Source organism: Denticeps clupeoides, chromosome 8 (assembly GCF_900700375.1).
Source record: "Denticeps clupeoides chromosome 8, fDenClu1.1, whole genome shotgun sequence".
In the NCBI taxonomy this organism is placed as follows: Eukaryota; Metazoa; Chordata; class Actinopteri; order Clupeiformes; family Denticipitidae; genus Denticeps; species Denticeps clupeoides.
Window position 1 is genome coordinate 6,052,714 of NC_041714.1, and position 27,904 is coordinate 6,080,617.

Here is a 27,904-nt window from a genome sequence, read left to right on the forward strand (position 1 = left end):
ACTTGCCACCAGTTTGGCCATATTTCAGAGCTGCAACATCACTGGAGTGCCCAAAAGCACAAGGTGTGCAATACTCAGAGACATGGCCAAGGTAAGAAAGGCTGAAAGACGACCACCACTGAACAAGACACACAAGCTGAAACGTCAAGACTGGGCCAAGAAATATATCAAGACTGATTTTTCTAAGGTTTTATGAACTGATGAAATGAGAGTGAGTCTTGATGGGCCTGATGGATGGGCCCGTGGCTGGATTGGTAAAGGGCAGAGAGCTCCAGTCCGACTCAGACGCCAGCAAGGTGGAGGTGGAGTACTGGTTTGGGCTGGTATCATGAAAGATGAGCTTGTGGGGCCTTTTCGGGTTGAGGATGGAGTCAAGCTCAACTCCCAGTCCTACTGCCAGTTTCTGGAAGACACCTTCTTCAAGCAGTGGTACAGGAAGAAGTCTGCATCCTTCAAGAAAAACATGATTTTCATGCAGGACAATGCTCCATCACACGCATCCAAGTACTCCACAGCGTGGTTGGCAAGAAAGGGCATAAAAGAAGAAAAACTAATGACATGGCCTCCTTGTTCACCTGATCTGAACCCCATTGAGAACATGTGGTCCATCATCAAATGTGAGATTTACAAGGAGGGAAAACAGTACACCTCTCTGAACAGTGTCTGGGAGGCTGTGGTTGCTGCTGCACGCAATGTTGATGGTGAACAGATCAAAACACTGACAGAATCCATGGATGGCAGGCTTTTGAGTGTCCTTGCAAAGAAAGGTGGCTATATTGGTCGCTGATTTGTTTTTGTTTTGTTTTTGAATGTCAGAAATATATATTTGTGAATGTGGAGATGTTATATTGGTTTCACTGGTAAATATAAATAATTGAAATGGGTATATATTTGTTTTTTGTTAAGTTTCCTAATAATTATGCACAGTAATAGTCACCTGCACACACAGATATCCCCCTAAAATAGCTAAAAATAAAAACAAACTAAAAACTACTTCCAAAAACATTCAGCTTTGATATTAATTCGTTTTTTGGCTTAATTGAGAACATGGTTGTTGTTCAATAATAAAATTATTCCTCAAAAATACAACTTGCCTAATAATTCTGCACTCGCTGTAGTATATTGGTGCTACTGTGGCCCAGTACCCTAACTAGGACAGCCTAACTAGGGTGAATTTAACTATGTCTGTGTCTAACAGGGGGACTCTCTGATAAACTGGAATTTATAATTGACACTGTGTCAAAGTGAAGTGAAATGAGTGTCTAGAACTTTAACAAAAAGCCGGAAAAAACAGATAGGTTTTGAGATTGGATTTAAACACTGAGACTGTGTCTGAGTCCTGGACACTGACAGGCAAGCCGTTCCACAACTGCGGAGCTCTATAGGACAGCTAAAGCAGGGGACTGCATCAACACTCCTAGTGAGCGATAAACATAGCACAACAGTGCTCAGGGTGAACTACCACGCTCTAATAAGCACCTCCGAGCAGTAACAGCAAAACAAAAAAAAAATTATGGCAATTAGGGTAACATCATCAATAACAATAAACAGTCAGTAAACAGTAATAACTGAGCACACCAATAAATCAGCTCAAATTGAACATGTACCCAGCTTGGGTGTGACATTTTTACCAGAATTTTGTCAATCATGAATCAGACCAGTTTTACAGAAAATACCTAAATAGAGAATACTGTACTTCCTATATGTACAAGATAAATAACTTACAGTCGTCAAAGGATCAGCTGACTTTCTTATTCAAAACAGGCGAAAAGAAAAGTAATTCACCACCTGGATGTCCCTCAAAGCGTCGAGAGATGAAGGCTCAGGCCTCCTCTGGAGAGGAGAACGTTTTCTCGGTATTCAGATGGGTCGAGCAGGATACAGGACGCCGAACTTCACCCCCTCCATCCCGCGGAGCTGCCATCTGATGTCATTAAATGCAGCCCGAGCCTTAGCTACTTTAGCCGTGAAGTCTGGGAAGACCGAGATGGACATGTCATTTATCTGGATACAATGCTTCTCTTTGGCAAGACGCAGGATATTTGCACAGTCCTGGTAGTAGTGGAAGCGGGCCACAATGACGCGGGGTGGATTCCCCTGCCTGAGCCCTGGAAGAAAAGATTGGTGTGCCCTGTCCAGCAGTGGAGCTTCTTTCAACTCAAAAGCTTGCTTAAGTAGTGATGAGACTAAAGTTGTGGAGCAGATCTGAGCCTCAGGAACTATTATTGTGACGTTGTTCCTCCGCGATCTGGCCTCCGTGTCGTCGCACTTATTTTGCAACATTTCAGTCAGTTTTGTAAGGGGACCAACTTCGTTCTGCAGATGTGTAATATCGTCAGTGCATGTCGAGAGGCTTTCTTCCATGTTGTTCACTTTAACGCTGAGTCCGGACAGCTCCTAGTAACAGTAGTAACAGTCTCCATGTATTCCTTCAGCTCGGACCAGACCACTCTTAAGAGATTTAAGAGCGGTCCAGCTCACTCTCCAACACCGCCCGGACCTCGGTTTTTATGGCATCGACCAAATCCACTCGCAGCCCGGACAGAAGTTCAGCTTTAAAAGACTCGACGTTAATCGCTAGCGCGGCTGCGTCCTTTCCAGAATCTTCTGCACGGCCCTGACCAGGCGGCGCCGTAGGCCCTGACAAGGTGTCACGCTGTCCATGTTTCCCCGGCGGACTTCCCAGTGGGGCATGCTGGAGACTGACGGAGTGACGAGCGCCTGCGGACAGGATGCCGGTCCCCCACGGACGAGCCGTACTTTGGACTGGTCCTGAAGCCGCCAGTGCAAGACAGCCGCCACTCGTCCTTATGGACTTCCTCCTCCCCTTTCATGGACCGTTTCTGAGTGCACGTCAGGAGGTCGTGCCTTTGAGGGGGGTACTGTCATAATCCGGTCTGGCAGGGGTTACTCCAGGTCCAGAGTTTCATGTTCGTCCTGTGTAATGTTTCCTGATTGTTATCACCTGTGTATCATTGTGACGTCCCTTGGCAGAGTATGGGTGTGTTCTGTTTGTGCGTGTCTCTCTCTCTTTCTGTCTCTCTCTCTGTAATGTTGCAGGGAGGCTCCTCATAAACCCACGATTGGACTCCTCCCACTTCCTGCCATGATTGGTGGGCTGTAATAGGGAAGAGGACTCAAAATGGCATCTGCTTTGGGACAAGAGGAGGGTGTTGTTGGTCAAGCAGAGAGTGTTGGTGTGAAGCAAGAAGGAAGTGCTGTGAAGGGAAGGATTGTGACCAGAAGACAAGACTAACTTAGTCTGCCCAAACCTGTTTTGTGTGTGTGTGTTTTGTTGTTTCAATGTCCTTGTTTGTAATGAACAGTTATCCATTAGTGTTGTCGCGTCATTTAGGAGTTTCTGCTCCTATGTCCCATTTGTTATGTCCCTGACCCTACACCCGGGACGTAACAATCATTGTATAAAACTATCCTGTTTGTGTCTGTTCGCCGTCGGGTCATTGTGTGGTGATGTTTCCCCTGTCCTGTGTATTATGTATTAAACCCCTGTCCTGTGACGTCATGCGTATGCGTCCCCCTGTCCAGCCAGCGTGACAGTAGCCTTTTTAGTTAATCGTTTGGTACCCTGTTATGGGTATAGGTAGTATGGTCCACCTGTAAAAAGGTGTGAGCTGACATGGTGATGAACAGCCATTGGAGGTGAGGAGCTTCTACTTTGTTAATTTGTTAGCCTTTGTGATTGCTGGGTTCTAGATGGGCTATGAGGGACTAGATTACTGAAATATCCCGTACAGAGACCCTCTATGCATGACATTAATTTGAGTCATTAAATTAATTTACCTTATAAATATCACCGAGCGACCCAGTATCAATAAGTGAGATGATCTGGTAGTTGGAAAAATTAATCCTCAACTCAATGTCTCCTTGATGGATTATAATCAAGATTTCTCCTCTTTGATTAGTGGATGGTCTCTGAAATTGCAGCAAAAGGCAGCCAATTGCTTGCTCGATCGCTCACTCGCTCTCTCTCTCTCACTCATTCTGTTAAAAAGAAGGTCATGAACATTTAGGTCTGACCATGGGTGTTACCAAATAAATGCAAGTTTACTCCATTTTCCACTAACTTTTGGCAATGTTCGTCAATGTGTGTGTTACGTCCTTTGGGTCGTAGAGTGGTTTGGGGTGCTCTGTGTTATGCGTGTTCTCTTTTAGGCTGTCTGCTGGGGAGGAGATTTGGATTACGGTTCCACCCACCAATTCCCTTGTCAACTGGCAGCCAATCAATGCACAGGACAGAGAACTACATAAGGACCATTCCAGCCACCATTCAAGGCTCATTGTTGTGGAGCCGGAGGAGGAGGAAGCGAGAGGAGAGTTTTGGAGTTGGAGTTTTTTTATTGTGTTAGCATTACAGATAAGCCTTTGTTGTTTTAGTGATTAGTGTGGGTAGTTGTGGCTTTGTTGTGTATTTGTATAGTCTCTCCTTTCATGGTGTGTTGTCCTCCTGTCCTCCTTGTTGTGTATATAGAACTTTAGGTTTGGTTGGTTGTTCACTACTCACTGTATAAAAAAGCACAATATTTCACTTGGGCCTGGTATCTGTGTATTCCCACTGCACACATTCCCCTTGTTTGTTGTCATGTTTCCCAACCCCTAGACAGGGACGTGACAATCATCACCCTTGATGAGCAGCCATAACAGCTGCTAGACCACTACTGCTGCCCACTGCTTGCCAAAGCTGATGGGTTAAAAGCAGAGGACACATTTCACTGGGTACGGTACTGTGGTGTGTCACATGTGACAACTTATTTCTCATTTATTTATTTCATATATCACTCATAAGCGCCTTGCTATGAAACAAGTGCATCTCTGCTGGAGTCCTGAACCTGTCACTTACCAGCCAATCAAAAAATCAAGGATCTACACAATAACCAATCAGTAAATAGAATTTAATTTGATTTAATTGACCCCATCCATAGGAGTAAGTGGTGGTTTAGTGGAATATCACTCTTAACTGTCTCTTAGCATGTTGGGGCAGTGGTGGCCCCATACTGCTCTCCGGGCGCCTATCATGGCTGCCCACTCTGTCCAGTAAAAACTGTAATTGGCCCGTATGAATTGGGGGCGTATCCATCAGAGCCTCCTCCACTAGACAGCACTGCTCACAGCTCACTTCAGCATGTATTTAGCAGCATGTTCGGAACCTGTTGAATGCATTCTTTAATTAAAACAGCATATATGTTCCATTCTTCTTTTATCTAATTAAAAAGCAGACATCTTCAACCTCTGTTGCTCCGTGGTTGAGCCCAGCACCACTGCTACCACCACGGAGCCCAGCACACCCATGTTTAATCATGTGGTAATGTTACTCACCCCCCCTGCTGTATATACTGGTATTACACAAGGGCTCTTTTTTGAAGGACTTGGAGCATAAACATTAACTAAAGCCACAAGTGTATTGTAAATTTGACCAGTGATTACATTTTAATGTAACAGATTTATGGAACTAAATAACCACGCTTCTAAATTAACTTTAAAAATGATGAGTGCTAGGGTGCTGTGTTAATAGCGATAAAATTACAGCACGCTGTTCCAAACATCACACACGCCCCTCTGATAACTAAATTACTGTATGACATCTCTAGTGTAACTGATGAACAAACCTCTGTTGATTACAAAATATATAATTAATCCAAATCCGCATTTTTATTAATTTATTACACCCCACAATATTATAGTCTTGAATTCAGAAGCAAATTGGTTTCTGGCCTTGAATTCATCAGGCACCCCAATGGTATCTATACATGCCATGTTGTTAAAAAACCCACCAGAGACTCAGTCACATCTCTGGGTCAGAAGGGGACAAATGCACAGAAGGGGGACATTGTGGCAAAAAAGGGATTTTATTGTAAACACAAAAGAACAAAAAAGGATAAAGAAACACAAAGGAAATAGAAAACAATGAAAAGGCATGCAATGACTTGTCAAAAAAATGCAACCGGTAACAGGTCAAAAGTAACAGGTCCACCGACTGGGTGCTCACTGTTCTTAAGGAGTGGTAATTGGAGATGGCTGGTCTGCTGTGGCCACCACTAACAGGAGCAGCCTGTCTTTTTATCATGAATAGTTTTAATGTCCATTATACTGCCTTCAAGAGCTCATATGATTCCTCATATGATTGTTGTGAAATGCCTGTGCTGACTGCTTTGACTGAGCTTTTTGGACAGGAATGATGCTTGATGTTGGTGTGGAAATAAACAATCCCAGTCAAATAGTGCAGAGGAAAGGAAAAAAGTATATTTGAGAAGTCTCACAAGTGCGCATGTAGAGTTCTCAAGGACTCTGGGCAGAAGAGGTGTGGACAATCAAGTTTAAAAACCTGAAGTACAAGACACAACATGACTTTATATTATGACAGAGAACATCATTTATATTTACAGCATTTACCAGACGCCCTTATCCAGAGCGACTTACAATCAGTTGTTACAGGGGACAGTCCCCCTGGAGCATCTTAGGGTTTCTTAAGTGTCTTGCTCAGGGACACAATGGTAGTAAGTGGGATTTGAACCTGGGTCTTCTGGTTCATAGGCGAGTGTGTTATTCACTAGGCTACTACCACGTCATCACTACCAGCGCATCATTTTATGCTTATATGTGTATCTGCATATGTGTGTGGCAGGAGCCTCCAGTCTCTTCGCAGGCTGTGCTGATAATTCATATCACCTCGGCTCAAGGTTTTACCAAATTTCTTCAGCCTGCGGACAGGGCTGAATCCCGGCTCAGTTTTCCATTAAACATTAAGAGCAAAGTTTAAACTGGATCATAAGAGCATATACATTTCCCAGTACGATGTGTTCACCTTGTGCAGTCCCAGTCAATGTCCACTGAGAGGCGATACAGACAAGGAAATAAATACACTAGAAAGATGAGCTTCATGATGTATGTCACATGCCTATTTAAACAAGTGAGTTGGTCCATGAGACTGTCACAAAGTTAAGTAAAAACATTTAAAGTACATTAAAGAGTGACAATATAGTTTTACTAGATACAACATTCATTCATCTCTACATGACATGTAAAGCTGTTCATTCATAAAAGAATGATGAGAAGGATGATCAATAGAAATGAACAGCACCTGAGTTATATAAGTGTCAGAGCAAAGGGTCTGAATACTTAGGACCATGTGATATTTCAGTTTTTCTTTGTTAATAAGTCTGCAAAAAAATGTCAACAATTCTGTGTTTTTCTGTCAATATGGGGTGCTGTGTGTACATTAATGAGGGGAAAATGAACTTAAATGGTTTTAGCAAATGGCTGCAATATGACAAAGACTGAAAAAATTAAGGTGGCCTGAATGCTTTCCATACCCACTGTATATTTGGCTATTCTGTTCAAGAGCAATTACTGCAAATACGTTTCTTTAAGTTTCTGCTTATTACACTACTTTATTAGATGGAGATTGCATCAAATACTCTTTTATTCACAACAAAACAAACCCCATAACCAACCACTGCTGGTCTGTAACAATTTAAATGTTTCAATCTTGTAATTTTCAGTTTTTCAGTATAAAAGTTGAACAAATTTGTGCCCTTTTTGTTTTCTTCAGATATGCAAAGACACCCTGTACATGGTCTCAGTTTGTTTTTAAAAGAGCATCATGGTATTTTTTTAAGAATATGAAATGCCATAATCACTGCTGCATTCACTGACTGTAAAACGTTCCATTACAATAGTTTCCATACCTGTTCATCTTCTATTTCAATTTGCCATTAGGTGCATTGATTAGCCTTGGCATGTCCACATTCAGTTCTATTTCAATGTGCACCATGACACAGAATGTGTTTTTTTCAATTGTTTTTGAAAATATGTGTTATGCAAAAGCCCAAACTAAAGACAACACATTGGGGGGAAATGTCTAGTAATTCATTGTGTCTTCAAATTCTTCCTGTGGATTCATACCATAGCGCAAAACTGTTCCGTCCATGAACGCCCAGGCCATTCTCTGTGTGGTGAATTTAGCTGCCCATTCCGCTGGAAGGGCATACCACAATTGCCCCTCCTGCACCATGGACTCAGAGGCTGATTTACCTATAAAAGGACAAGACAACTTCATCACACCCTGCTTTTTGTGTAATATTGATAATATATAATCTATTTTAGCACCTGAACATAGCATGGAAGTAACACAAGCCTTGCTTGACATGACATAAAATGTTTTAGTAAATGCAGAGTAAATGTAATTGCCCATCCTGGTAAAAAAGAGACTACCTGAAAGATTGATGATGGCCTATGTTGAGCAAGAAGGAATAACAAGAAGAAAAACTTTTCGGTCCTGCAATGCGGCCAGTAAAATCAGCTCCTCAGTCAAAGTCAGAGCAAAGCGGATCCTGCACGCCACAAATGTAACAAGATAATAAATGTAAACCTGGACCCAGACACAGGGAACCTGTTTTTACCATTTTCCCCAGTCATTACCAAAGCATTTCAGAGCAAACAATGGACCTGCTGACCCGTCAGAATGCCGTGCCTCATTATTGTCCCGACGACGGCTGCGGTTTGCACAGTCGCCCTTCCCTCTCGCACACCAATTAAAATGATTGGCAATGGCCATGTCAGCGGCTCTCACCATTTGCATTAATTTTATTCACCAACAAGCTAAAGCTGATGTTTGTCAGTGTATGGCTGACAGCTCAAAATTAATAAATAAATATATAGCCAGACTTTTGCAATTCAAAACCTATTTATTGAAAACCCTAACTGTGATAAGGTGACTGTAGCCAGTTGACTTTTTCAGACTGTTTGACACAGGTTTCAAGTTTAATAATGAAACACAAAAGTGTCGATACATCCTGTCGAGATGCTACTTTGGCTGTAGCAACAATAAAACAAGTTTGTGTCATTCACTTTCCTGATTAAATAGTCTCAGTCTATATCCATCAAACACAACTAGCTAATCAGCGCAGAAGATAGCCAGCGTCCTTTGACTCCATACAACCCTCACACATACACCATATATTCCTCACACCTCTACATACAAACCTCACACATACACCATATATTCCTCACTCATCTACATAAAAACCTCACACATACACCATATATTCCTCACACGTCTACATACAAACCTCACACACACACCATATATTCCTCATGTAGCTACATACAAACCTCACACATACACCATATATTCCTCACTCATCTACATACAAACCTCACCACACACCATATATTCCTCACGCGTCTACATACAAACCTCACACATACACCATATATTCCTCACACGTCTACATACAAACCTCACACATACACCATATATTCCTCACTCATCTACATACAAACCTCACGCATACACCATATATTCCTCATGTATCTACATACAACCCTCACACATACACCATATATTCCTCACGTGTCTACATCCAAACCTCACACATACACCATATATTCCTCACGTGTCTACATCCAAACCTCACACTTGCACCATATATTCCTCACGCATCTACATACAAACCTCACGCATACACCATATATTCCTCATGTATCTACATACAAACCTCACGCATACACCATATATTCCTCATGTATCTACATACAAACCTCACGCATACACCATATATTCCTCACTCATCTACATACAAACCTCACACATACACCATATATTCCTCACGTGTCTACATCCAAACCTCACACGTACACCATATATTCCTCATGTATCTACATCCAAACCTCACGCGTACACCATATATTCCTCATGCATCTACATACAAACATCACGCGTACACCATATATTCCTCACGTGTCTACATCCAAACCTCACACATACACCATATATTCCTCACGTGTCTACATCCAAACCTCACACATACACCATATATTCCTCATGTATCTACATCCAAACCTCAAGCGTACACCATATATTCCTCACGTGTCTACATACAAACCTCACACATACACCATATATTCCTCACACCTCTACATACAAACCTCACACATGCACCATATATTCCTCACACCTCTACATACAAACCTCACACATGCACCATATATTCCTCACACATCTACATACAAACCTCACACATACACCATATATTCCTCACACCTCTACATACAAACCTCACACATGCACCATATATTCCTCACACATCTACATACAAACCTCACACATACACCATATATTCCTCACACATCTATGTACAAACCTCACACATACACCATATATTCCTCACACATCTACATACAAACCTCACGCATACACCATATATTCCTCACACATCTACGTACAAACCTCACACATGCACCATATATTCCTCACTCATCTACATACAAACCTCACACATACACCATATATTCCTCACACGTCTACATACAAACCTCACACATACACCATATATTCCTCACGCGTCTACATCCAAACCTCACGCATACACCATATATTCCTCACACGTCTACATACAAACCTCACACACACACCATATATTCCTCATGTAGCTACATACAAACCTCACACATACACCATATATTCCTCACTCATCTACATACAAACCTCACCACACACCATATATTCCTCACGCGTCTACATACAAACCTCACACATACACCATATATTCCTCACACATCTACATACAAACCTCACACATACACCATATATTCCTCACTCATCTACATACAAACCTCACGCATACACCATATATTCCTCATGTATCTACATACAACCCTCACACATACACCATATATTCCTCACGTGTCTACATCCAAACCTCACACATACACCATATATTCCTCACGCGTCTACATCCAAACCTCACACATACACCATATATTCCTCACGCGTCTACAGCCAAACCTCACGCATACACCATATATTCCTCACGCGTCTACAGCCAAACCTCACATACACACACACACACACACACACACACACACAGTATATTCCTCACGCATCTACATCCAAACCTCATGCGTACACCATATATTCCTCACACCTCTACATACAAACCTCACACTTGCACCATATATTCCTCACGCATCTACATACAAACCTCACGCATACACCATTTATTCCTCATGTATCTACATACAAACCTCACGCATACACCATATATTCCTCATGTATCTACATACAAACCTCACGCATACACCATATATTCCTCATGCATCTACATACAAACATCACGCGTACACCATATATTCCTCACGTGTCTACATCCAAACCTCACACGTACACCATATATTCCTCATGTATCTACATCCAAACCTCAAGCGTACACCATATATTCCTCACGTGTCTACATACAAACCTCACACATACACCATATATTCCTCACACCTCTACATACAAACCTCACACATGCACCATATATTCCTCACACCTCTACATACAAACCTCACACATGCACCATATATTCCTCACACATCTACATACAAACCTCACACATACACCATATATTCCTCACACCTCTACATACAAACCTCACACATGCACCATATATTCCTCACACATCTACATACAAACCTCACACATACACCATATATTCCTCACACATCTACGTACAAACCTCACACATGCACCATATATTCCTCACACATCTACATACAAACCTCACACATACACCATATATTCCTCACACCTCTACATACAAACCTCACACATGCACCATATATTCCTCACACATCTACATACAAACCTCACACATACACCATATATTCCTCACACATCTACGTACAAACCTCATGCATACACCAAATATTCCTCATGCATCTACAGACAAACCTACATACACCTCATTAAAACACATTAATTGTTGAAAATAGGTATTTGACTGCAAAAATTTCAGTTCCTCCATACCTATTGTTGGTAAGCAAATTTTCTCTAAAAGCTCAAGATCCTGTCTCCTCTGTGTTCAGGTAAAAAGAGATCTTTGTTAAAATCACCTCAGGACCAGACATCCACTACCAAATAAGACATGCGGACACAGCTAATTTGACATTCCTGAAACAATCCAATGGTCTTGAGTGGTAAACACATTGTTTCCCTTGAATGCTAACAGCTTCTGTTACTAAACATGGGCATGAGTTTCAATTGGCTTCAGATCTGCATTACAAAAAACACAGTTTTACTAAGTTAGACTAAGTAGCTGAACCATCACAATGGGTTAGCATGTGATCTGACTTACACAACAGCTAATAAGAGAGGGGTGGATCCTGGGATACGAGAAGGGCGGTCAAAAGATGCACAGGGGACACCTGTGGGTATGAAGGGCACGGGCTGTCATGACTGTTGAGTCGAGTCACATGCTTGGTCCCCTGGTGACTGGGGTTTAGGGCCGGGTGGGGAGACTGTTCACTCCTTTCAATATAGTTGAAAGTGTTTCTATGACTCTTGGCACTATCCCAGGTACCACAGATTTACTCCAGGGTCTGTCACATTGTGTAGGCTTGTGGAGACACTAGGCCTCCTGAGTGGAACATTTTTGTTCGGAAATAACTGTCCTCTCTATTAAGAAACATACGCTGTTGAGGTAAAAGTCTCAGTAGACCAACTGGCAAATCTTTCCAATGTCAGACACACACAATATTTTGACCGCATGTTTTATCCCTTTTTATCTTTGCAGTTCTATTAATGAATTTGAAAGAACTTCAGAGCTTCTCTTCTTGAATGTAGAAGTAATGAGTTTAATGACCAAAACAAGAAACTGGTCAAAGCAATGAAGCCACAATGGGACCAATAACTAACACAATCTGGGAAAATCACAGATATGTTCAGGTCAGGCAAGGTGAGTCCACAGGGAAATGAGGTGCAGGTATGTCTGATGAGAACCTAGAGATGCCCATGATATTTATAGGGGTGACATAGAGGAAGTCTAGCTGTTCTAGTCTAGAACTTTTGTTTTAGTTTTTTTCTTGTTCTAGTTTGTTAGTATTAACAAAGGCCTTTATAAAGAAATATTAAGAAGGGCATACATGAAAACTTGTGAAAAAGTACCTTGTTCAATGTGAAAGAGAATCAGTCTGGCTAATGTGACTTTTAAAATCGATTCTCCATGGCCAGTGCAGGATACCGCCCCAGTGTGACTGTCAGCATAACCCCCTGATCATTGGGACTAAACAAATCGATCAATGAGGCGCTCAAAAGATTATTATAAAATTAATATATTGCATAATAATATATTATGCATAATAACTCTGCCCAGCATTTTGTTTCTGATCCCCCCCAGTAGACGTTGCACAAGCAACGTTGCCAAAAGAGTCCAATGCCACTGCCCAACGGGGTCATGGTTGCTGAAATAAGCATGATTGGCTTAGTAGTAAGTTTTAGAAAATGATTTGTACATTTACATTAACAGCATTTATCAGACACCCTTATCCAGAGCGACTTACAATCAGTAGTTACAGAAACAGTCCCCCTGGAGACACTTAGGGAGACACTCAGTGTTCTTCTCAGGGACACAATTTTTTTTACTTACTACTGACGTTTGACAGTAATAAGTCAGATTGACAAAGTTCTGTGGATGCAGAATGAAAAGTCTCTACATTAAAGACAGAAAGTCCATCTGCCACGACTCAACGTTCATACAAATTCACCTGGATGACTGAGAATCTTCACAGACATTGTAAGTGGACATGAATTTGCAGTTTTCTGATTCATAGGTGAGTGTCTTACACATCAGGCTACTAACACCCTGCAAACAAAGCCACCCTTACATCTTACTTTTAAGCCATGTGAGTAAAACACAAAACAGAAAACCCTGTACGACACCTAGTAAATAGTGCGTTATTAGTGTGTGTTAGGCCAACTTCAGATCAGTCTGCAAATGCCACCAGGCGAATGTGGCCATCATGTCTGGATTTACTAAAGTGCGCTGGCCAGTAACAGCAGGCCGAGCTCTGCTCAGAGTGGATACCTCAAGGACACTCCTGGGTTACTGCACCATATGTTGGCTACGCTTCATTATATAGAATTACTACAGACAGGGGCAGTGGTGGCCTAGTGGTTAAGGAAACGGTCCTGTAATCAGAAGGTTGCAGGTTCGATTCCCGATCCGCCAAGGTGCCACTGAGGTGCCACTGAGCAAAGCACCGTCCCCACACACTGCTCCCCGGGCGCTTGTCATGGCTGCCCATTGCTCACTCAGGGTGATGGGTTAAATGCAGAGGACAAATTTCACTGTGTGCATCGTGTGCTGTGCTGCTGTGTATCACATGTGACACATGTCACATGTCACTTCACTTTTTTTTTTTTTTATATGTTTCTCCTATTTTTTATACTGTACAAATTGAAAAAAAAGAGAGAAAAAAGTTACAAATTTTACAATTGTGAGAGCGATGCAAAAATGGTTGCTGACGGGGTGAGAAGCGGCAAGAAGCTGGCGATTATATTTTACAGCCGCAATTTCCTTTTCCCTCTTAAGCTAGCGCTTGTAGCACAAAGAAAGCCAGGCTTTTAAAAAGCTGAACATTACAAGAGCTCACAGGATCATGGTGCAGTAAAAAACACTGACTGTGTGACTGTCATTTATTTAAATGCACCACACTGCATAACAGTCGGCTCAGGTCAGGCTCGGGCTGAATTCTGTCAGACTCAGGCTCTGTTGGGTTGGGCCTAGCCTTTTAGGGACGATTACAGATCTAATATAGACTCTATATACTCTGCCATTTTTACTAAATAAAAGTTTGTAATTAATCATTTTATTATAGTGTATATAAGTGTGTATGCGGAAAGGAATTTGGGTTGGGGGGATTGGCTTATTTTGGACACAGGCAGGGGGCTTCAGGGGAAAAAAAAGGAAAACAAGACAAAACATGAGTGGAAAAAAATTGTCTTATTGGTCTATTTGTCTATTTTTCCTGAACTCCAAAGAAGTGAAGCAGTTCAGCAAACCCAGCAGCTGAAGACATCACAAATCTCCATACTAACAATTAGTAGAAATGCGATCACTGATGTACACTTACAGCATTTATCAGGCGCCCTTATCCAGAGCGACTTTACAGCCACTAAACATTGCTGACTTCAGTAGTTACAGGGACAGTCCCGCCTGGAGCAACTTAGGGTTAAGTGTCTTGCTCAGGGACACAATGGTAGTAAGTGGGATTTGAACCTGGGTCTTCTGGTTCATAGGCGAGTGTGTTACCCACTAGGCTACTACCACCACAGTGATGTAAATCTCACAAGATGTCCCCGTGGAAATCATGCAACTTCCAGTGGGCAATGGTGGCCTTGCGGTTATGGAAGTGGCCCTGTAATGAGAAGGTTGCCGGTTTGAATCCCGATCCCCACACACTGCTCCCCAGGCGCCTGTCACTGTCCACTGCTCACCAAGGGCGATGGTTAAAAGCAGAGGACACATTTCGTTGTGTCACTGAATGCTGTGCGGCAGTGTTTCACAATGACAATCACTTCACTTTCACTTCTCATATTTATGATATGAGAAGTGAAGAAGTATAGACTGATGTGTAGCCTAATAGGGAAGACACTCAACTATGAACCACACAACCAACTCTTCTTACCTTTGTGTCGCTGAGCAAAACACTTAACCCCAAGTTGCTCCAGGGAAATTGTCCTTAAAACTCTCACTCACTTTGGGTAATTGAGCATTCTAAATGCTGTAAACATAATGGAAAATCCAGTTAAAACTTTTTGAAAATTTATAAAAAACACCACATTACTGAAAACTTCAAGCTACATCAGAATAACTTGAAGAAAAACCTAATATGCCAAATTCAGATGTTTAAATGTTAGGCTTTTCAGACTCTGATGATTGATAATTGAATAACTGTTGATTGCTTAATTATAGCTTCTCTGTGAATGCTGAAGGTGACTGAACTGATCTGCCAAATGCCTTAAATGGTTGTCCCCAGAAAAATTGGACTACGTTTGTATTATACAGCTATACAAATATGGAAATCCATCTGAATATAGGGTAGAAGGCCTCATGGTAAATGAGGTTGTGGTGTTTCTGATGTGACTACAACCCCTCACTGAGAATGTCTGTCAGCAGCAGTTGGTGAGAGAAGTCCTTGTCAGGTTTGTGAAGGGGGACATCAATCATCTTTGACAGGCAGTTGATTGCTCTATTAAATCACAAGTGATGGCTGGATTCGGCCCGTCAGCTTAGGTGAAAACAAAATTTAAGACATGGACTGTATTTCAAAACCGCAACGGAATTCAGATTTTTGGCCCTTTAAATAGGAATAAACGGCTTAATGGAGCAGGTAACAACAGCAGAAGACGCAATCTGCATTATCTGCAATTCAGTGCTTAATAATAAATTAAGGAAATGCATTAACCTTAATTTCTAAATTGACATGCAAATTCCAAGGGCAACAAAATCATCACAATAAAATATCACACACAAGCCATTATTTTTACATTATTTGAATCAGTTTTAAATGAAAGCGAAAGTCAGTACGACCTTGTCGAGCAATGACAACAGAATAATTAGCACCCACCCGAATATTAATTAAAATAATAAAGTGATTTCCTGGCGCCTGGATGCTGCCTTAATTGAGGACGGGATCATTTCAGGGGGAGCTGCTAAGGCAAATCTGATTGACACCATTTCCTCCTGGAGACCGGCCTGACGGCACTTGTGGCCCACAGCTAATTAACGCTGTAGTTTGAAATGACTCAAGAGCTGTTTAATTGGTCATCCATCAGGAAGCCACGCCGTGTGCCGTCACCCATACCAATGTTATCCATGCCGAGGCTGCCAGGGTCGGTCATACTGGGCCGAAGGTCGCAGATTAATTGTGTGTTGAATGAAAGGAAAGGGTAGCTAATTTCCAGGAGCTCAGTATTGAAACAGAGAGAGGCTGCGCTTCGGATTAACCTCTTGGGCGCGTCCAGGAACGAACCCAAGCAACCGAGGAGGAGGAAGCGTGCGATCCAGCCAACTGTCACTTAGCACCTCCAGTGGCCTATTTTTACTGCCTCCCACAGAGAGGCTGAGGTTACTTCCCGCGATGGCCTGAGTGCCTCTGCTGTTCGGCTTGACAATGAGGGCCTTTTCTGTGTGAGGATGGAGGGTCTGAGGGCTTCCCACTTGATTTACCATAATCATTTGTCCAGAAGCTGTCATCCAATGACAGTCATAGAATGAGACCCCATGAGCTGCCATAGGTTTCAGAAGAGACATTGTCCCAGAGCCATTTAAATGTAGTGTCACACAGTCACAATCTACGAGCCAATGAAGTTAATGAGATGTCTCGGTCTTGGGGATGATGCTTTTACCATAAGTCAGATGAAGTTCAAATGTCGATACTGTACTCGTTGTAAGCCCCAGCTCTAAACAGAACAATATACCATGGTCTAACTTCTTGATGAATCATATAAGTTACTGTACTGGCCCTATATCTAAATTTCTTTACATTTCCAGCATTTATCAGACGGCCTTATCCAGAGTGATTTACAATCAGTAGTTACAGGGACAGTCCCCCTGGAGACACTCAGGGTGAAGCCTTTTCTGGTTTGTAGCAGAATATCTTACCCACTCAGCTACTACAGAGGATACAAAAAGTGTAGACATCCCTGTTTTGTTATGTAAATTAAGTCCACAATACTTTTTTCATTATAGGTCAGCTTTAATGTTACATATAACCTGCACAATTCAACTGAGTATTCAGCGTTTTTGATTTCACGGCAGAGAGTTTCTGTAATGACACAAAAAAGCCAGTTTCCCTGGCTTCACACACACAGGGATATTGCTGATACCAAGATTAAATCAACCATTTATCAGATCAACAAAAACTTCAAGGAGAGAAATCTCCTCTGGAAAAAGGATGTCTGGAGAAGAAAAGGTGACGTTACCATCAGTCCTGTCTCGTGCCGACAGTAAAGCATCCTGAGACCATTCGTGTGTGGGGCTGCTTCTCATCCAAGGGTGTGGGCTCACTCACAATTTTAACTAAGAACACAGCCATGAATAAGGAATGGTACCAAAACCTCCTCCGACAGCAACTTCTCCCAACCATCCAAGATCATTTTGATGAAGAACGATGCCTTTTCCAGCATGGAGCATTGTGCCATAATTCCAAAGTGATAACTAAGTGGGTCGGGGAACAAAACACTGAAATTTAGGGTCCATGGCCAGGAAACCCCCCTGACCTTAATCCAATTGAGGACTTGTAGTCAATTCTCAAACAAAACCCCACAAATTCTGACAAACAAACAAGCACTACATTTGAAGGAATGTGTTGCCATCAGTTGTCCGGATCTTTAAAAAAAAGCGCCTGCAAATATTGACTCTTTGCATAAACTTGATGTAATTGTCATTAAAAGCCTTTGAAACTTCCAAACCACAAACACTAAAGCAGCAAACTTTATAAAAAACAGGATTTGTGTAATTGGCGTACTATTGGCAGAATCCTGGTGTAGTAAATTCTCGCTGCCAGCTGCTGCCTCATTCTGATGCATGCACAGCTTGTTTGTTTTTTGCACAACTGCATAAACCGGTTGAGAAGTCAAGGACAAATCATTTAAGCCATGTCCCAAAAAAAAAAAAGAATTTATGCCACTAGAGCAGAGAAAAGAGACCTTTACGTTGAAAATGTACGTGTAATGGTACATGTATTAGTGCCGAAGAGTCACATGTTTTTTCAGTTGAATTGAACAGGCTATAGGTCACATTTAAGGTGGTCTAATTTTATAATCACAAAGCCTGGCGTTTTAGCCGGGGTGTGTAAACTTTTTATATTCAGCTTATAACAGCTAAATCATGATATTTGGAAATGACGTCTATTTGTTTAAAGCCTCATCCACACTTCACGGCTCATGACACCAAGGCAGTGTTGTCCCTTTCTCATTGGAACATGCACTCCTACGCAGGGGCTGGTAGTAACAAGTTACATTTACCCCATTACATTCAGGTGAGTTTTATTGCACCATACTTTTTACTTAGATTTGTGAAAATATTGGGCAACACTTGACTTGGTCGTTTTTTTTTGTTTTTTTTTATTGTACACTTTAGACATCCTTTATAATTGCCAGAGAAATGCCAGAGTGACTGTGCCACATGACTCAGTCACCTGACCACACGCAAACAGCAGCCTCTCTGACAATGGTGACTTCTTTGGATCCATGGAGTCAGAAAAACCCCAAGCAGGCGGCCTGGAGAGTTACCTTTCATGTCCATCCATGGGAGGCATGGATCTATTGCACGCCTTTCCTCACATCAACAAGCTGTCACTCAAAGTCAACCCAGGTTCCGCAGCCTGCCAGAGGCTTTTCGTTCATGCGCGGCTCCTGTTCCCTGCTAAACGCTCACAGCTTCACTGCAAGAATCGTGAAACTGACAGTAAGGCTCCACTGAGTGAAGAACAGTCACCTTTTAACAGTTCACGGTAAAGTGCGACTTCTTGTATGGACACAAGCTGCCTTGTTCCAATGCTATTTTCTATCTGCTGAGCGGGCGGTAAAGGGCAAGTGAATATACAGTATACAGTATTTCTCGTCACTTGAAGTAGTTTGCACTGTTCAAACATACATACTTTACCTACTGTACAAGTGAGACTTGTTAGATTCTGTTTCTAGTGCTTTATTTTTAGATTATTCATTTTTATTTTTTATTAATTTGAAATAACAGAATTTTACAAAATATTTCTGTCTGTCTGATTAAATAAGTTCTAAAAAATAGTGTTTGTACCCTTACTTATGCTTACTTAATGTTAATCGCTGCTTTGGACAATTGACTTGTGGTCCCTCATAGCTTGTAAGTGTGTTTACCATGAGCAGGAGACCACAAGCAGTGGTGGCCTAGCGGTTAAGGAAGCGGCCCCATAATCAGAAGGTGGCTGGTTCGAATCCCGATCCGTCAAGGTGCCACTGAGGTGCCACTGAGCAAAGCACCGTCCCCACACACTGCTCCCCGGGTGCCTGTCATGGCTGCCTACTGCTCACTCAGGGTGATGGGTTAAATGCAGACGACAAAATTCACTGTGTGCTGTGCTGCTATGTATCACATGTGACAATCACTACACACTTTAGGATAGGGAGAGAGAAGCCCTTCAGTCTAATGGAGGGAAGGAACATTCGAAAACTCTTATGTATGCCTTATTTCATCATTTCTTCAGCATTTAATAGTAGCAACCTTATCAGTACTCAGATTTACAGACTTTTCACTGCTTCCAGTGAAAAAATTCCTCACCACTGCTTGCTGAAGAGTTCATTCACTCCAACGACATATGACTTGTATTTCTCCCACTCTTTCCGCTCTTCCTCTGTTACAAGGGCGTGATGGGCCCGTGCCCATACTGACGGACATGGGCACGGCGTGATGGACAGTCTGTGTTCACAGGGTGAAAAAGGAAAAATGAACAGTAGGATGGACAATATATTCAAATACACGCCATAGCCGCTAGTAAATAAGGACTCTTTTCTAGCCACAGGCAGAATTATTCATAATGCGGATTCACAGCCATTCATGTCTTTGCGGGCATCTTGTCTGAGCATCACCTTGACCTGGCTGTTAAGCGCATTCACCCTGTCTTCCTGCTGTGGCTGAAGCCACCACGGTGAATAGCTTCAGGCCGACCTTGTTCCAAAAAGCAGGATAATAAACAGCTCTGCGGACACCAGCGCTGGTCAGTGCTTCTCGGGAGTTCGTGCGAAACCTGTAAACACTGAGCAACCCAATTACCGCAGGTCAAGAAAACGAGTTGCAGAGCCACACGCCGGGGACGCGGCAAATTTATTCATGAACCCACGCCTTCACCGCCGGCCAGCATATTTCATTATAGGAGCGATAAGGAACGCAGGTCGTGAACTGGACATTTAAACCAATTCGCAGCTCATAATGGTTCGGGTTAAATGAAGAGCAGCAGCCAACAGGGACATACATTGAAATTTCTCCGCCATGAGCGCTGTTTTGCGTACGGCTTGCGATGCAGAAATGTGAACGCCGACTTCTCTGCCAATTGATAAATATAACATAAAGTGGTTATTAATGTCATTTTTCTCTGTCAAACGGAGATGACACGGAAGTGCAGTAGGTCGATGAGGCTCGACTGCAGCATTGATCTAAGATTAATGAATTTTTAATATCAAGCTGCTAGACAGCTGTGCCAGTCCAAAGTAAGACCAAGGTCTTTCGGGGCAGTCAAGACAGGTGCCTGAGACAATACATTTTATCTGGCATTTCGGCCTCATTGTTTCCGCGCTGTGCTTGCAGTGACAAATGAACTACCGTTCCGGGCCAGCTCCGATGCCAAAGGTTCCTGTTGTACCTCGCCTTCAGGATTATGGGAAAACACTCATACTCACAGCAAAGTGCTTGATGGGAAACATTTTTCAGAAATGGCTTTAATTAATGGACAAGCGAATGATACGACACGAATCGTAACATAATAACGACCTGGTGATCCGTTGTCCTACGTCTTGGATTAAAAGCAGAAACATTTGTATCCTGCTACAAGTAATGAGGAAAGACATCCTTTCCGGACAGGCTAATTAATGATTAATTATGGTATTTCAATGGGCTGTCGGGGTTTTATAATAAGCTTTCAACTTTACCTTGCTGCCCATCCATTTTCAGATAATAACTCAAGAGGCCTTTGTTGGCATTGAAGTTTACAGAGGTTGCAAGGCAAAAGTATGCACCTCTCACGTTTAATTGATCCCCATTCCAGTCCTGTGCCTAAAAATGTGGGAAAGAAAAGCTCAGTGAAGCGGCTAGCCTGCCCTTTCAGACGTCAGTCACTCTCAGCCCACACGGACAAACAGAGGTGGAGTTACTGATGGGTGAAGGCCTGCTTCAGTCGCAATATAAGTCCAAATACATGGGGTAATGGACATGTGTCAAAGCAAGTATGTCGAAACGCAGTTTTTGTTCTCAGGCCTGTTCTTCAAAACTAAACCGGTTCAAGGGTGTGGTGAGTGGGACGTTCAACAACAGCCCAAACAGCGGCAAAACAAGGTTAGTTTTTTTACTACAATTATTAGTGGAGAGGTGGGGTCCCTCTCCACACCTTAATGCAAATGAAGAAGGCGATATATCTAATCCTATTAAAATTTGCGTTATGCTGCTTGTGTTTCTCTTTGAATGTATTCTGTTCTGGCCATCATACCTTTTTTGAGTTGCCTTATTAAAAAACCCTGGTTTTGGGTACACCTGCATGCGCCTGTGTCTACCCACTTCTGCACATGGCATAACACCCTGTCCTTTTTGTTGTGGCTGGTAAATATTATTGCCATGAATCCATATTACAGGTTCATAAGGCAATACATTTTCTGCTACTAATATTTTAATACGTAGAATTATGTAGAATTTAAAATGCCCAATGATCTTTTGCCACCTTTTATTCTTTCGTATTAATGGGGGCTAATTTGAATGAAATTCAGTGTAGCAATCAATATGCACAACAGAACAGCAGGGACACACAGTGTTTCCACCAAGGCTGTGGAAATACAGTTTCAGCAGGGAGCTGGAAATAGATAAACAAGAACAAATAAAAAGGAGAAGAAAAATCACTTTTTCCATGACTGCTCTGGCGAGTGTGACAGGGTTCGCGATGTTCCTCAATGCAGCAACTGCTCCAGTGGCCAGAGTGCTCCCGTCCATAATAAATGCATCCAGCTCAACTTCTCCATTGGTATTCAGCATGGCTCCGCGACCTTAATAAGAATAATGCGTGCAAGTAACAGATGTTTATGTTAATGCATCACAACTTCCTGTGGCCTGTCTCACTCAGTTCAACTCAATATGTCCACTGAACATCTCTCTGACATCTCATGAAATGGAGCATCGCAGTTATAGACACTGACCTATCAAATATGAAATTAACCTTTGGTTCTCAGGCAGTGCATGAAGGTTGTTCAGCTGTTCACTGGTGTGCTGTTAAAGTGTCATGTGACTCAGCTTGAAAGGACTTATGCTGCCCAATTGTAAAGGAAACACAGACCGAAAGAACAGCTGCATTGCAAGAGTACAACTGTCCATGGTTTGTATCATCATCCATCAGTGGCAGCAGTCTCTGAGCAGCCAACCAGCATGGTCTGCTCCCTAATCAGCTTTCCATGAAAATTGCACTGCGCTGCGTGCCACTTGTTGTTAAAATCCTGACCCAGACACAGTCAACAGACAGAACAAAAATGCAAGAGAAGTCTGTGAGCCGCAGACAACACAATGGCTAGTACATGAGAGACAACTTCACTCTCACTATGGATTTCTCTTGCCTTGTTTGTGCAAAGGAACCATGTCACCGTTCACCGAAAAAAGGACAATATAACAAGCAGAGTGCATCCTGACACTTTGCATTGTTTTTAGAGGATAGTACAAATACTGTGGGATTATTTCCATATGAAAGATTGTTGCGGTTGGGAATAGCTGGGGCCACAAGCCTTCAGATCCTCAATTTGGATTTGAGGACCAGGAGGATGTTCTAAGTTCAGCAGGGAAATAGGAAAGAAATTGAGAATTTGGCATTGGGAAGGTTCTGACTTTGACAAAGCAAATGCATTCTACTTGCATCAATACTGACAAGACACTGGGACAAAGGGACAAGGAACATGAAGAAGGGCCACATGTGGGGATGTAACAGTGATTCATATTCAGAATGATAGATTACATAGACCATTTGCGTTACATGGTAAGTGTAAGTACAGGTAAGTACATGGCGAGTACATGGTTGTGTGCTAGTGTGTAAGAACTGATAGGTACTTCTGTCTCTTGAAGAAGAGAAAATAACTACCTTTTGGTTGGTGTGTAATGATTTCTGTTAACCAGAATACAATCTTTAATGATTATTTTATCATCAGAGTTTAACATGGCAGGAGCCTGATGCTTGACAGCTCTCACTTTTAATACATCTTAATTCTGGAGGAATTATGTCAATAACTTACACATGCAAACATCAATTCTTGTTTTAGCTATTATCTTGTTTTATATATGTAAATCCTACCGACCGCATTAACATGACTGCACACACCACTTCATGGTGACATCATTCCATGAGAACACTGGCCTCTTTCAGCAGGAAAATGCACCATGAATCACTGCAAAAAAAAAATTCTGAAATTATCTGAGGAGCATGACCTTGAGTTCACAGTTGACTCATATCTCGATCTGAACAAGCATCTTTTGGAAGTGCTGGAAAGCCCTTCTTCCCAGCGTACAGGACTTAAAGGACCTGCTGGTTCCAGATACAACAGCATACCTTCAGAGGTCTCCAGGCCTTAATGGGTTTGAACAGTTTTGGTTGCATGACCAGGTGGTTTTAATATTGTGGCTGATCAATTTAAATTCTGTGCGTGTGTATTAATAGAAAAATATTTTCCTAAATCAAACGGCAAAATTGCTTTTTAACATCCAGTCTCAGTAACAGCTCCAAAGACATCTGCAGTCCACTCAATTTTCTTTAAAGGTAGGATTCGTTTACTCATTTATTGATCAGTTTTGGCTCCTGGCTACTTCAGTGTAGAAAATGATCCCCTGATGAAGTTCTTATTTGTTCCTACACTTCAGCCATTCCCCCTATTATGGAAGATAACCACCAGAGATGTGATGGAGGCTCTGGCCTCCAAGGCCTTGCTTTGCATTTGTTGGTCTTTGGAAACCAGAAAATTACCTGGAAGCTGCTGTTAAAATGAGATGTGTAATGAAATACGAAATACTTACCAGACAAAACATGGAAATGCATCCCTTCATTAGTCATAATTATCAAAAAATCTTAAAATGAGTTGTTGTGAGCAGCATTGCAAGATTATTTTTGACACATTAACCACACAAACTCCAGGGATGAGCCCCAGAGACAGCTCCTCTTTTATATTAGATTACTACATGGAATAAAGGTATGTGATGGAAGAGTTCAAGAGGTTAGAAAAACTATTTGGTTCCACGTAGGAGTTAATACAGAGTCGGTGAAGACTGCGGCAGGCCTCTGCGGCTGGAGGTGACAGGATGTAATGATGTTTACCTGCATCAAATACCGGGTCGTCCTCCAGGGCTCTCACCGCCGCCTCCACAGCATCCAGTGCTCCTCCTCCCTTCCTCATAGTCGAGAACCCTGCCCGAGCTGCAGCTTTCACCCCATCTAAACTCACCTTGGACACCTCATCTGGGATAGCCCACGCGCCGTTGTGCACGACGGTTTCATTTTTAAATTCCTAGGGCTGTGCAGAGGGCCTCACACACTAATTTATAGCATTGTTCAAAAAGAGCAAAGTGGCCAAACTTTCTGTAGGTGTCAGTTCAACGTTTCTGAAAATGAACAGGTTTTTTTCACAAGACCTAAATTGTGAGAAGTGAACACACTGCTCCCCGGGCGCCTGTCATGGCCACCCACTGCTCACCAAGGGTGATGGTTCAAAGCAGAGGACACATTTTCGTTGTGTCACCGTGTGCTGTGCTGCAGTGTTTCATAGTGACAATCACTTCACTTAGTTACAAAAGACCCTGGTATGTCGAATAATGATGGAATATTTGCATACATGTAGAGAGGAACTTAATCAGGGACAATTAGTCTTGAGCTTCAGTGGAATGATGCTGTGTTCGTTAAACCAAGTCTGTAACTTTAAAAGCTTCATTCATTATTAGAAAACCATTTTCAATTATTTTAGTAGATCTGACAACAGATGCACTGATTTAAAGTAGCAATTCACACTAGTACAAAATTCACACTAGTACAGTATCTAGTACGCCAGCAGATGTGGGTTTGACTATTCAAATCCATTTTTTTTTCAGGAAAAAACAAGAACATTTCATTAAGCTTAATGTACATAACAGGAGTGTGCAAAATGTGTATATTTAGCATTGTCTGTTACTAAGATCTGTTGTGTATTTTACTGTATTTATGTACATGACATATCATCTTGTAAAGGTTGAGAGATGTTTACCACCTTCCCAGTAAAGCTGATTCTGATTTTACTGCTCTTCTCTCCAGTATGTGATCCCTTCAGTGTGGAGCTTTGCTTGTCTAAAACTAAGTAACAGATACATTTTTTTATTGTCACTCACACATAAGCCTAGTTGCATTTAAGGGCCAATATCAAACATATTAAAAGATGCGTCCCACTTACTCATTAACGTGCACGGCTAAAATGCTGCATTCAGCATATATTTGAATACATGCATAAATACATATCTAGTCTGGAATACATGAATGTGTAAAATGTTATCCAAAAACAGCCAGTTTAGCATATGTTTAATTCATCATCACAGATACATGCTGCCATAGGCCAAAGTGGAAAATATGCTGCTGCTGCTGCTTCTTTTTTCACAGGTTACATAACAGGAACCAAATATCTGACAGTAATCGAACACTGGCAACTTCGATTCATATTTCCTTGATGAATCTCGTTAAGAAAGCCTTTCATTGTCGGTATTTTCAGAATGTAGGCGGGCACATGGCTGGAGCAACACTGCTGCGTTTGTTACCGAGAGCCGCTGACAGCAGGCACGGTGCGGAGAAGCCCCTGCGCTGAATGGAGGGTCCGATCTCATTCCCCTGCACGACACCTATAATAACATTCATAACGAATATACTGAATATAAGACCGTAAAGGGAACGGTAAGTGTATAAAACGAGGCCTGCTCCTCCCCTTTCGATTCTCGCCCCGCCCCCCGCCGGTTGCGCACCTTGCGGAGAGGCTCCACCCCCTTTTTTTTTAACCACGCACACCTCGTGATCGTTGTGGCATGAATGCCTCCAAATTGAGTAAGGGGCTTAAACTCCTGTCTTACCAAAATAATTACAGTAAAACAGACAGAAATAATAATAAACTATTGTTTATATTTTGTACCTGTTGTTTCTAACGGCTTCATATTCATATAACATAAAACTTGGTTCGTAATATATTAAAGATACAGTAGGTCCCTGACCCTTAACAAGACAAAGCCCCCAGCCAAAGAGCAAAATGGTTCAATGCTGACTGGTGTATATTCAAATAAAATACAACCGCAACTCATGAAATTATATTAAAATATAATAAAATATAATATGATGAAAGTCTCTTATTCCGCTTTCATGCACATAGTTCAAGTTTATTATAACCATTTCAACATGGCTGATAGAGATTTGTCTTGGCGTGCACATGTGTTTACAGTACAGTGTGACACAATACATGATGCAAGTCCCTGTAACAACTCGGCTATGTACAGAAATTCTGCGTTTTATGTGCATTCAGTACTTCTGGTGCTAGGTGAAATCTGTCACAAGTCTGTATGTCAGTAAAGTTGTGCTCTCCAATGTTGATATTGCACGTTTTAAGTGCCTAGTAGCTATCTCTTCATGTGTGATGTTTGGCTATAAATGCTTCTCTACCTTTTTCCTGAGCTGATCTTGGAGGCTCTGAGAATAATTTTTTTTATTGTATTTCCATACCAGACCAGGAAGAAGAAGGTGAGCGCAATCTATAGAAACATACCCTCCTGACAGACCTCATATATTTATTATTTGTCGAAGTAAGTAGAGTCTCTTTAGTGCTTTTCTGATAATGAGACTTATATTGAAGTCCCATGTTAGAGACCGGAAATATCCCATCCATCCCAGCCCATCTGCCTCCCATCTAATATCAAAAATCGTATTCTTTGTTTATGATGTGCAACCCATGTAAACTACTTAAATCACGTCCTGTGTTAAAAGCTAAACTGGACAACCCCAGCAAGAATACAGATGTTTTATCTAAAACAAGCAGGTCATTTTGCCAGAGAGATCTGAAGGTCTGCAGCATTCTGAACAAGCCTCGTGCATGTTACAAACATGCGTGACCTGAACGTTTATGCCTTGCATTACATATGGATTGCACGTAAAGCTTTGTTGGTTTGTTTGTTTATGGCTCTGCATGGCCTTTTCACTGTTTGCACTGTTGTGTGGATACGGTTATATGGAGGCCCTGTTCGTGCCTTTTACCCCTGAAAGGGTGATAATTGCTTAACGCCACTGTTTACACCATGGAGGAGAGGACTATGCCCCACGGGATGTCAAAAGTGCAAAGAAATGCATTTTTTAAAGAGTC

The 27,904-nt window shown here is 42.0% G+C and overlaps 1 protein-coding gene across 1 annotated transcript; it reads right to left on the reverse strand.

Annotated features, from left to right (window-relative positions):
* Positions 1-7,179: 7,179 nt before the first annotated feature.
* On the reverse strand, positions 7,180-26,421 carry LOC114795650 (isoaspartyl peptidase/L-asparaginase). The gene is given in 11 exon segments (XM_074933635.1): positions 7,180-7,993; positions 7,995-8,032; positions 12,944-13,061; positions 13,143-13,172; positions 13,174-13,220; positions 13,223-13,239; positions 20,100-20,205; positions 22,328-22,564; positions 24,865-25,054; positions 25,784-25,869; positions 26,325-26,421. Coding segments are annotated over 11 exon segments (1,083 nt in total). The 3' UTR covers positions 7,180-7,876.
* Between the last annotated feature and the right edge of the window lie 1,483 nt (positions 26,422-27,904).